The following is a 12,556-nucleotide window of genomic DNA, read 5'->3' on the forward strand; positions in this document are numbered from 1 at the left end:
CCTGTTTCCTCTCCAAACACTTCTGCCTTTTAGCTCCAATCTTCAAGTCTTAATTGAGGTGGGTTGTGTGTTTGGACCATCTGTGTGCTGACAAAATAAAGCCAGCTTTGATTTATTACACCTCGGGATGAATTATGTTCTGAATTTCATTTATGAAACTTCCAATTCTGATTGTAAACTTAGATAAGTGTGGTAACAATAGTAACACTGACATCTAAGAATTCAATATGACATAAATTGATGCTTTTATTTAACAAAGGGAGTTAAAGAAACAACGCTTTGGGTGTATATTTTATAATTACATTTTATCATTATTGAAGGTTCACACATTAAAGCAGAGTGTGAAGCTCATAGAAAATCTGAAATGTAAATGTGAAAAATAAAATTACCATGTGCATGTTATTGTGCATATGAATACACACAAAAGGTTTATTAAGAAACTGAGCATTCTTTATTTTCTAGCTTGGTGGAAAGCTGCTCAGTGCAGAGACATTTGACTTTTGTTTTGGATTACGTTTACTGTGCTTGGTTTGTTTTGTTGTTTCACTAAACTTCTCCCTTTGGCTTGTAAAACTATCTTCTGTCTCTTTTGTTTTCCCCACAGATTAGAACACAGGACAAAAATAGATCCCTTCTATTTGTTCATAGCGGGTTGTAGTTCTGCTTTTCTAGATTTGTGTTACAAGCATGGGACATCATATATCATAGTTTAGTAGTAATGGTCTGATACTAGCCAGGTTCTAAAACTAAGTGTGCTGAAACACAAAACAAAATTAATGTCAAATTTTATTTAAAAAAAAAAAAAAACTGTAGTTAAGTGGACTAGCGCACTTTGCTGCAAATCAAATGCTGTGGATGAACTGATGAAAAGATGGAGTTGTCTCTTCTGAAGGAGCCTTAGCAATTCATCTGTAACCACAAAGCCAAGAGGAAAAGACTTCAGCAATGGAATGATAGAAGCAATCATTTCCTAACAAAATAGGAAGATTACTGCAGTTGTCTTACATTTCTGCCACATTCTTTTTAATATTGAGAGTCTGGAATTATTTGCATTGTTGTACACTTAAGTTTAAACTTAAATTATTCCAACAACTGACCAGAAATATGTTCAAAAGCAGCAAAAATAAAAGAGGCCGTACCTTTTTTGATAATTATGTTTCTATATTGTCATTTTTACTTTTATTTTTGGAATTCAAGCTAGATGAGGAATTTGTACGCTGGATTCATTGTTGTCTTCATAATTCTCTTGACTTAATTAAAGTTACACAAAAAGTCAAAATTAAATAAACTCAAAAATTATATGAATCACTTTATAATTGAGTCAGTGCACTTACATGTGGCTCCACAGTTGTAATCAGTCACTCACAAGACCAGTGCTAATCAGATATTCATGAGCATGCAGAGGCGCATGTCTAATTACACTCAACCTTTTGTAAAAGGACATCAATCAGACTTGGCTAGCTTGATTTTCCTGTTAGAAATTTGAACATGAAATAAAATCTTAAACACCGATTTTGATTAATTTTTCTTTCTATGTAATTTCAAATGTTATGCCATAAACATAGAATAAAAAACACAACAATTATCTATCAGTCTTACTTAATGCTTTCAGATCATTTTCATGAAGCATAGCAGGTGGGAAATCAACTCAGGATGTAATAATTAAAATGGTAACAACCTACCATTTGTGTCAGCACATCCTCTTCGTCTCCCACTGTCTCACCTGCACAGTTACATTACCCCAGTTATGTCTGACTGCCATGGGGGTCAATGTCCATAATATTAACTTCATAAATATATTCAAATCACTCTGAAAAACCTATCATTTTATTTTTTTAAGTTCTTTCATTTTACTATTTTAAATTGACTGTGTGCGTATGTATTTTGTCAGTATTGTTGCTACATGCATGCTCGGACGGAGGGATTGCTGCAAAGTAAACAGCAATGCAAGCGCTATGTACTGGTCCAGGAGGAAAGAATGCTGCAAGTCAATGACTCCATGCAATCTGCTGAGTTTGGTTAGAGAGATTTTAAAAAAAATCTTTTTGAATAATTAACTGAGAAACCTGCACCGTTTGAAAACTAGAATCAATTAGAATGTATGGATGATTGTATTGAAATGATTTTTTATAAAGTGCCCTGAGACAACAGTTGTTGTGAAGTGGCACTGTATAAATAAACAGAATAAATAAATTAATTTAATTGAATTTCTCTCTGTGTTGCCTTCCAAAAGAATAGAAACTTTCCCAGGTATCTCCCTGCCTCTGGCCCAACGACTGCTGGAAAAAAGCATTAGCAGCCCCCCACCTGCATGGTGACTACAAACTATGGCTGGATGGAAACTAAAGGGACTTTTGCATTTGGAAAAAAAACTTATGTAGGTTATATAAGTTAGGTTAGGTTATATAAGTAACATAAGTCACTTATGTTACTTATATAATTAGATGTAAGAAACATAATTAAACTAGAGTAACAAAGAATGACTACAGACAAGAAGTAAACTAGAATCACTAAGAAGGACTGAACTAAAATAAAACAGAAACAAGACTGATTGAAGAAAGAAAGAAACTAAGGAACAAAATAATAAACAAAATCAAAACAACTCAGGATCCCATCAATATCTCAAAATACCTAAAATGTCAGATATTTGACACACTTTTATACAGTAACTGAATTTTTTTTTTTTGGAGGGGGGGGGGGATGTGGATCATTTATTTTCTGTATATTTATTTAAGATGCATTTATAACTTCTGTTTTGAATCTGTGTGTTTTTAATGAAGGGATGATGTAATGGGTAGAAAGTTCAGAGTCTTATTTCTATCCACACTGAACAGGAAATCCTTTCCTAATGATGTGTCTAAGAAACTCCTCACAGAACTCAGCCATTTGGCAGCCTCCAGCAGCAGTGTGTCGCTAAGCACCAATAGTTAACTTATACTGCCTAGTGTGGGTGTTAATAGCTGTTAGCGACTGAACGTAATGGCTTATTCTTTCAGAGGAGCACTTTATAAGATGTGTACACTGGGAATGAAGAAAACCTCTGGATGGTTTGGTAATGTAGAACGTGCTGTTCAGTGTAGCAGAGCAGAAAACCCATCAAAGCTTCTAATATGTGTGAACACAAGTGTTTTACACAAGTAAAATTACTCTTCTAATTTACAACTTGCATTTCATCAGTTTCTTTCTACATGTTTAGATTTATTTCCTGATCCAGTACATGTTCTGTGTGTCTTTGTTTTAGAAAGACCTTTGTAGCACTTTAATTATAAATAAAAATCATATTCATCAAGATTAATAATGTAATCATTTCTCAGCATCTAAATGTTTGCCAGAAAAATTCACCCTTCAACACTTTTTCTTGACAGCACTGGCACATTTTACCTGAACATTGTCCTTATAGAACAGTTGGAAAGAGAAGGTGACACAGAAAAGCAGGCATGTAGAGTTGGAGTCTCAGCGTGTGTCTCTGACGTGTGTCTGGTAGATAATCTGAGAAGGGAACCAGAGATTCGGTGATGGCCTGCAGGGCTTCCAAGATTTGGAGATCATCACCAAAAACAAATACTGAAAATACCAATGGAAACATGAAAGAGCTGCTCTGCAATTATAAATTTTTTTATTGCTGTAGCTTCTAAAGGAGAGTATTTATTTTCAAATAAATAAATAACTTTTTAAAAATTATAACATAAATAAGCAGGACATCATTTTTTAAATTCTATTTCTTTTATATTGTGTTACAGTTTTTGTATAGATACTCACCTCATTTGTAACCAGATATAAACATGGTGGTTGAATGAAAGTCATAAATCTGTGAGCCGTGTAAAAATTTCTAGGCTTTACTGTGATTGGAGGGCAGTTTTATTAGACCAAGTCCCGGATCAATCTACAGCCTGCAGCAGCTCAAAGAGAGAAACTCTTAATGCAATACAAAGGATAACTTCTTCTGGTTGAAATATGGAGAGAATGGAGCCCAGATAAAATATTCATGCCAGTCAGCTTTATAAAGATGTTTTTCCCCTTCATTTTAAGAGAGGTTCAATCAAAGATATAAATTTTGTCTTGGGACTTCACATGGCAGCATATGTCAGAGTTATGCTAGTTGCTTTGACTGTGCAGGAGAGTTCAGCAAAGGATCAAGCCTACTTGAAATCATACTCAAGTACTAAAATATCTGGGATGTCTCTGCCCATATCTGGGAAGGTCACCCTGTAAAGGTCAAATGTTTTTCACCTGGAACTGTCCAGCTGGGTTCCTCACTAAGAATCAGAACAAAATTGTTAGAAGTAGAAAAAGTATTTTTGTTTGATGAATAACCAAATCTAAAAACAAGTTCATCAGCCTTTTCTTTTGATGGTGATTGTGTCTGCCCACTAGACAGCTTACAGGAGTTTCCTCTTGTCATGACATCAGGTTGTCATCACCACACCAGAAAACTGTTTTAGGAAACTTTGCATCAATCTTTGTTGTTAAGGTTTTCAGGGAGAGATGGTTCCAAGACAATAGAAACAATTTTAATGCTGTAAGGAGAAGAACCTAAAAATGCATTGAGTTGTAAACTAGCAGAATAAGATCATCCATTTTAAAGGGAATTCTGACAGGAATCACATTATCTGCATCAGAAGTTTATTAATCACAGCACTGCAGTTTTCAAAGATTTTAGTAACATCATCTGCAGGATAAAAATCATTTTAGCTCCATCTAGTGTTAGATCCCAGGAGCAAGAACAGACACAGGAAGATAGTAAAATTTTTTATTTTATATGAAGAGTTTTTCATTCCTCCTCAAAATTATTGTTTCATCTGATCTGAACAAAATTATCTTATAAAGCAAAGCCAAAGTAAATTTGAAAAGGGGGAAACTAACGTCCATAGAAATAATTCCTTAGCTTTTCTTTAACTGCTACATAAACGTGTGCTGCCTAACCAATGAAGAAATACAATCTGAAAAACTGTATTAGATGTTTCTTGTATGTGATTGTTGACAAGCAATACATTTGAATCATCTAAACAAAACTTTGGGGCCATTTACAAACCTAATGTAGAGACTCTGAGCCCAAGTCTCTTTCAAAAACCTCTCATGATAAATACAACTGTACTGCGTTGTCATTTCTCAGCATGTTTTTTAGACTCATATCTGCAGCCATCTTTCCCTCTTGAGTTGCCTGTATATGGCTGTTTATTGAGATGACAGAATAATGCTGATAAACACCATCATTCACTGACGAAACAGAAAAAAGTTTGTGGCCAACAATCAGTATTGTAATAATGCAGCATCATATAATTTCTAAATGAGTTATCTTGGAATAATTTACTCACTATGGATGTTACATTTCACCAACCTTATTTTCACTGGTTGTGGAGCCTGTTGCTATGGTAATTAGGCAGCAAACAGGCTTGTTTTCCGTACAACTTGGGCGATTAATAATTAGGAAATCCTTACATGCTGATTATGTGAGGTAAAGAAAACAATCTGTCAGCTCAAGAATGAGATTGCTGCACCAAACAGGCCCTCACATTCTAGATTATTGTACTAAATACTTAAAATAAATGGACACTTTGTTTACTTTAAGACTGACCCACATAAAAAATATTGAAATGCAATTGTTTAACCACAATTATGTGTCATAAGCATGTCAAGCATGTATCCCAAAGACTTTACAGGGAGTTCAAAACTATTTTAATTGACTTTGGTAGAGAGAGGATGACTGCTCTGCCAAGGGGGGAAATGCAATACTTTTAACAAATATGTGGATATGAGAGATAGCATTCTGTGTTGATATTTTCTAGACCTCACAGTTTAACAAGAGGGCAGGAATAGGAATTTTAAGAAGTTCCTGGTTTTACAAACTATGTGGGTTTGTAAAACACTTGAGGGAACCACAGGGCACTTAAACATGTGTAGCTCCATCTCAGAGCTGCAGTTTCCAAGTCAACCTTCCACATTACAGAGAAACCCTTCACACACACGCACACCACACGCACACCCCCGCCCTCACACACCAATTCACACACATTGTCCCACTCAGCTCCTTCAAACTAGCAGCAATTAACAAAAACTGTGCATCTACTGATGCATAGATCTCTTAGATCAGATATCAGGAATAATTCTGGATAGTGTTAAGGTTTTTATAGTGGGGGACTTTACCCCACTATCTTCACATCTAATGTGAAAAAATCCCCAATATATTTATTTACATCTTACATATTAACATTGAAAGTCAACATGTGAGATGAATGGAACAAACTAGACTAAAACCCCACAGAGTTAGAGTTGCTTTTGAGCCATTATAACTGAAACACTGACCAACAGTGTGATGTGTCATGATGGCACTTGGCACAATGTAATGTTTACAGCTTTTCACAATTGTTGACTGTGAGGTGTCATCTGTGACTTTGGATTTTTACGATGTAAAGCACTTTGAATTCCCTTATTTCTGACATTTGCTATACAAATAAACTTTGATTGATTAAGTAATTAATTAATTCATTGATTAAATAAAGCCTTTGAAAGACATTCTTCATAAATACAATGTATTTGAGTAAAAACAAAATAATTGGCATCCTGTCTTTGGTATGTGAGGTGGCACTGGGAATATTTGTATAGTCTGATGTCTGGACTGTGTTGATACAAAGTAGGACAACACATTTTTAAAATTGTTGATTAAAATGATTTAAAAATAAAGTATATGCACTTTGAATCATTGCATATGGACAAAAGACAAAAGTAATTTCTGTTTCATCATTTCTCATTTGATGAGCAATGATGATTTTGATTGCAAATACTCAAAATGATAATCATTCTTGTTTTCTTTCACAGAAATATAATATTAAATCAAACTGTGATAATAACTGGAATGATTCCTTGTTAAATCATATGAGACGGTTATAGAAGGCAGAATATTGATTGTATTCTCCATCGAGCCAAGATGAATGGGATGAAGATGACCATCGTTGGGTTAAAGTGCCTTGTGAAAGATATTCAAGCCCTAACCTACAAAAGTGTGGCTCCAGATTAGGCAGGGATCCAGCTGCTACTAGAAGGATGTGTTTGAAATTCACCAAATAGTTCAGAGGCGTTCTTAGTTTGATGAGGTTCATCACCTAGTCCAGGAGCTGTGTGCTGACCAGGGTCACCTCAGCACTATTTTTGTCTCACTCAAGCCCATTTACATGACCTGCTGACCCCCAGTGTTGCCTGCATCTCCTGCCAGGACACCAACTACGGGCCTCAATGCCACAAACAAAGTCTGTCTGACTGGTCAATGCTGCAAAAGTTTAGATTTTACGACTCTAGCAGCTTTAGGCTGCTGTACACCAAATGTTCGAAATCTGAAAATGTGACACCAGATGCACTAAAAACTTCAAAGAATTGCAGCAGTAGACATGCAGTAAAACTTTGATGACCCTAGAGGCATGTCCACCTGTCCTTCCAACATCCACATTAAATACTTCATTTTTACCCATTTTCCTGTCACAGTTGTTAAAACATATATGTCCCCCTAAAGACTGTGTTGCGTTATTCCTATTTTTAGTTTATTATTTATGTTCAATTGTCGTGACAGGATAAAAAACTGTAATTCAGTTGCACTGCTTGCTTGTATCAGTTTCTTTATTCTTTCCTTTTATGTATTGATTGGTAATACATTCTAGAGACTTTGCTGAAGGACATCACAACTTTACAGATCATATTCCTAGAAGGACCAGTTATAAATCCATTTAAATGAAATTCCTCACCATGCAGGAGTGTTGAGTATAAGAAGGCATTTTGTCTGTTTGAAAAGAAAATAGCTGAGGCTGCTTCTGCCTCACACTGTCAGAGCATTGCTGAGCCTGAAAGATGAGCTGTTTCAGTGTTATGTGTTCTGTGGTTTAATAAAATAGGTTTCACGAAAGTTGTAAATGAGAGAGTTAATATAAACCACGAAATTAATTGTATCACGTTATTCTTCATCAAAAATGTGAACTTTTCTCTTCTAGATACAAATAATCCTAATAAAGAGGGTTTTCAACAATTTCTAATCAATGTATCCTTTGAAACAAATCAAAAACTGGATTTAAGATTATTAATAATAATAATAATAATAATAATAATAATAATAATACTTTATGTTAATAGTAAAATGCTTAAGCATCAACATCAGCACTTGTCTTACAGTGTAATGAGAATAGCTCCATTTCAGTTTTCCCATTCAGATTAACATCTGGAACATCCTTTAACATGGAATAACAAAGCGGTAAATCACAGATAACACAAATTTACAGGAAAGATTTCATATTTAAATATTTAGTCATTGCATGAGACATTGAAATTTTTTTGTTTTTTGAAAATTGTGTAGTCTATATTTAGATAGCTAAGTAGTAATAGCCAACGTAATAAATTTCCATCTTCTACAAATACCTTAAGAAATGTAAATAAAGCCTCAGAGGTTTGCCACAGCAAAGTTCTGGAGGACAAACTGTCCTTCTCCCTGCTCTGCCACATTCTCCTCCTTCATTCCAATTAAGTATTATATTTGATCTTATTTCAAATTTTAACTTTGTTCTCTCCAACCAACATAGAGAGGTGTGAAAGCAATATTGCATTTTACCAGTGAAGCACTTATTACTTTATATCAGGCTTCTATTAAGTTGTTTCTCTCCTAAAGCAGGTATCACTACCATTAACTTCTTAGTTTTCTCTAATATTTATAGAACTCCTACATCAATGCTTGTGTTTCTTTTTTGTGTATATCGGCTCTGTCTTCTCAAACTCCAGTCGATCGAGGCAGATGGTCTCTTGCGCTGAGCCAGGTTCTGCTGGAGGTGTCTTCCTGTCAATGGAGAGTTTTTCTCTTGCTATGTGCAACGTGCTGCAAGTCACAGCGCAATGTGCTGTGACCTGCAGCACATTGCGCTGCAAGCACAATCTGCTGGGATTCCTAATAAAAAAAATTAACCAATTGAATAATAAAGGGAGCAGCACTGTGTTGCTTGATAACTAGGGTCAATTTAATGCATGCATGATATTATAAAATTATAATTTTTTGCTAAAAAAATAAAATAAAACAAGGCCATGCCAAAGTGTATTTATTTATGGCCTTTTGAATCAGTGGTATGTAAATAAACTGAACTGAATTGAATCACATTGAAAAAAATGGATTCAACAATCTCACATCCTATCAGTGAATGGGACATTTACTGGGACATGGAAAAGTAATATTACAGTGCTTTACATCATCTGTTACTTTTCTTGAGTATTCAGATTATGAAGCATCAGGTATGAGTGAAAATACTCTATTCACTGTGTGTAACCTCAGTGAACAAAGAACAATGATGTTTTAACCAAAGATCCATGAGACGTAGACATACCTACTGTTAATGTTAAAGTGAGACTAATTGTTTCTGCTGAAGCTTCCATGTTCTGATGTTAGCATAATGTGCTGAGCCTTTTGTGACACTTTGTAGCTCAAAATACAGCAAACACTGCATATTGTTTGCTACATTGCTCCTACTTTAAAAATTGGTCTCATAAAAATTTTAAGTTGGAACTGTTTTTATTCTTTTATTTTTGGCTTTTATTTATCAGAATTTGAACATAGCATTTCTTTCCCCAGGAAATAACTGAAACGTCACAAATATAATCCCTAAATGTAATTTTTCTCTCTTTGAATGTATTGGGCATTTCATTTCAGATATAGGAAAAACAGAACATATGAAAAATTTACATTCTATATTACTTGAGAAAAAAAAGTCCATTATCATCAATGAAGAAATTTCATATATGACTTCATGTGACCTTGACTTTACCTTTTAGTCAGCCAATGTAGTTTATACATGTGTCCAGGGCACTCATCTAACACTGGCTAACAAATATATTTTACTCTCTTTCCCAGATTACAAGTGTCCAAGCCTCAAGGTCAGACATTGTAAAGACAGGACACCCCAAGTCCATGCCAAAGCATATATGGACAGAAAATGGGAAGGAAATGTCCATCAGCAGGCTCTTGTCACAGACTCTACATGGCAACAAGAACAGTACTGCTTTGGACCTTCACTATAACACCCCAGAGCCCTACTCAGATCAAGACCTATGGGATTGGCTGAGAAACTCCACAGACCTGCAGGACTCGAGGCCTCGAGCTAAACGGCGGCCCATGGTTAAGACAGGAAAGTTCAAGAAGATGTTTGGCTGGGGGGATTTCCATTCCAACATAAAGACAGTGAAACTCAACCTTCTTATTACTGGGAAAATTGTGGATCATGGCAATGGTACCTTCAGTGTGTACTTCCGCCACAACTCAACTGGCCAGGGGAATGTATCGGTCAGCTTGGTCCCTCCAACAAAGATAGTGGAGTTTGATGTGGCAGCACAGCAGTCGGTCATTGATGCAAAGGACTCCAAGTCTTTCAACTGCCGAATAGAATACGAGAAGGTGGAAAAGGGTGCAAAGAATACGCTCTGCAACTTCGATCCATCTAAGACCTGCTACCAGGAGCAAACCCAGAGCCATGTTTCCTGGCTCTGCTCCAAACCTTTCAAGGTTATCTGCATCTTCATTTCCTTCTACAGCACTGACTACAAACTGGTGCAGAAGGTGTGCCCAGACTACAACTACCACAGTGACACTCCCTACTTCCCCTCTGGCTGACATTGTCAAATGCAACACAGGCAATTCAATAGATGATTGGAAGAAAAACTGGGGACTCTTCCCATTTCAGAGAAATCTGTATGTTCACCATAACATCCCACAACATGTCTGCACCATTCTGTATAATTTTGTTTTTCTTCATTTATTATTAAAATTGTTTAGAAGGAGCATATCATTTGAAAATGTCAAACCTAGATATATAGAACTGTAAGATGCTTAAAATGTACCTGGAAAAACTGTGTGAAAACTGATTGTTTGCTGTTAGAATTTCCCCTTTGAATTATGTTATGTATCTCCTCAGCCTGGGTTATAATGGAGAGGCTTATTGGTCCAGTTGGGGCTGTAACTGTCACTGTTAAACTTTATCCTACTTGTTCACTGTGTTTATTTATTAACCCTAAATTTATCATATTTTCATATTGTTTTTTTTTCACTTTTCACAATGGATTAACTCTCTGGCCAGCAGGATCTGAAATTATTGCCTCTGCAGTGCACTTTTAAGCTCCTCTTTGTTCTTACATAACTGGAAAGCAAATTTAATTAAGTCATTCTGAAACAATAAAGGATACTCTACAGTTGATATTACTGAAACTGCAAAACAGTTAATGACAAATTAAATGTGAGTTTGGTGGTTTTAGAAATGTAAGATGGTCTTTCCTGCCAACAGGGTGAACCGGGACTAAGCAAACTCCTTCACTCAAGTCCAGTTGAATTGTATGCTACTAATGTCAATCCTCAGTTGTCCTCAGTATGCTTTTGAGTGAAGCCAGGATGTTGTGTTTAGTGGATGACTGGCTGACTTACTGAATGTTGTCATTGACTGACTGAATGATCATTCACGAAAGGGATGGATGGTGGGTTGAGCTTCCTCAGTCTGAATTAATATATCAACTGTAATGTACTAAAATCTATATCTTAGAGCCTAATTTGTATGAATGATTTGTACTGTACATAGTTTATCCAAATTCTGCTGCTTCTGTACACGTCCCCACATGAGCTGTGTGTTTACCCCTTCCTGCTCTTGTTCACCCCATTATAATGCTTGTTCTTGGTTCCTCTATCAGATACAATGATGTTGATGCCCTAGATGTGAGTTTCATGAAAACAACAATTCTGTACACAAATTGTAAAACTGACTAAATATAATAAAACTATTCTCAGAATTATTTTCTTTCTTGGGGTGTGGGATGAATAAAAACATGGTAAGCTTTTATGAATTGGATGTTCGTGTAGTTAAATTTTTTAAGTCACTGTTGCTATAATAACAACATTTAAATTTAAAAATCTGCTAATGTTCAGGGGTCTTATATATAAAGGACTGCATTGGATTCACACTAACCGTATATGTATGCCCAAAAGGCAAAAATATTGTACACCAAAAATAAAATAAAATAATAATCTAATTTAGAAACCATGTGCATGCACACAGGCAAGCAATTTTCCTTTATAGATCATAGCTAAATCTAAAAGTTTGTGCATAAGGTCCTGTCTCAGATATGGCCCTTAATACACAGAATTTCAACCATCCATCCATTATCTAACATGCTTATCCCTAACCAAAACTCTAGTGAGAGGCGGCATCACCCTGGACAGGTCCTCTAGTACATTGCAGCACATTCAACCATAAATGACCAATGAAAACTACCTCATGAATGTTACGGTGTATTTAAATGAGCCAGTTGATCAATGCAGTTTCATGATTAACAGTGGCGAATACACTGAAAAAAGAGACAAAAATAATACATTTTCACAGGGGCAGAAGGTAATGTTAGTAAGTTGGAAAGTAGTGAAAACAGAATTTTTAGTTGTCACAGTGACATGAAATGAAGTTTGTACAATGCTACTGGCATTTTATGTGTGAACGATATTAAGGTGCACTTCCTCTGCATCAGTGGGGTTTGGAAATGGTGTTTGGAGCCAGAGCCTGGG

General features: G+C 35.6%; 1 protein-coding gene across 1 annotated transcript in view; it reads left to right on the forward strand.

The window, feature by feature from the left end:
* LOC102226246 (neurexophilin-1) overlaps positions 1 to 11,790 on the forward strand; it is a 35,837-nt gene extending 24,047 nt beyond the window's left edge. The window contains exon 2 of the mRNA XM_005804478.2: positions 9,872 to 11,790. Within this exon, the coding sequence (XP_005804535.1) occupies positions 9,872 to 10,627 (756 nt within the window). The 3' untranslated portion in view covers positions 10,628 to 11,790. The remainder of the gene's footprint in view (positions 1 to 9,871) is intronic.
* Positions 11,791 to 12,556: the final 766 nt, after the last annotated feature.

This window comes from Xiphophorus maculatus, chromosome 13, assembly GCF_002775205.1.
Source record: "Xiphophorus maculatus strain JP 163 A chromosome 13, X_maculatus-5.0-male, whole genome shotgun sequence".
NCBI classification, from domain to species: domain Eukaryota; kingdom Metazoa; phylum Chordata; class Actinopteri; order Cyprinodontiformes; family Poeciliidae; genus Xiphophorus; species Xiphophorus maculatus.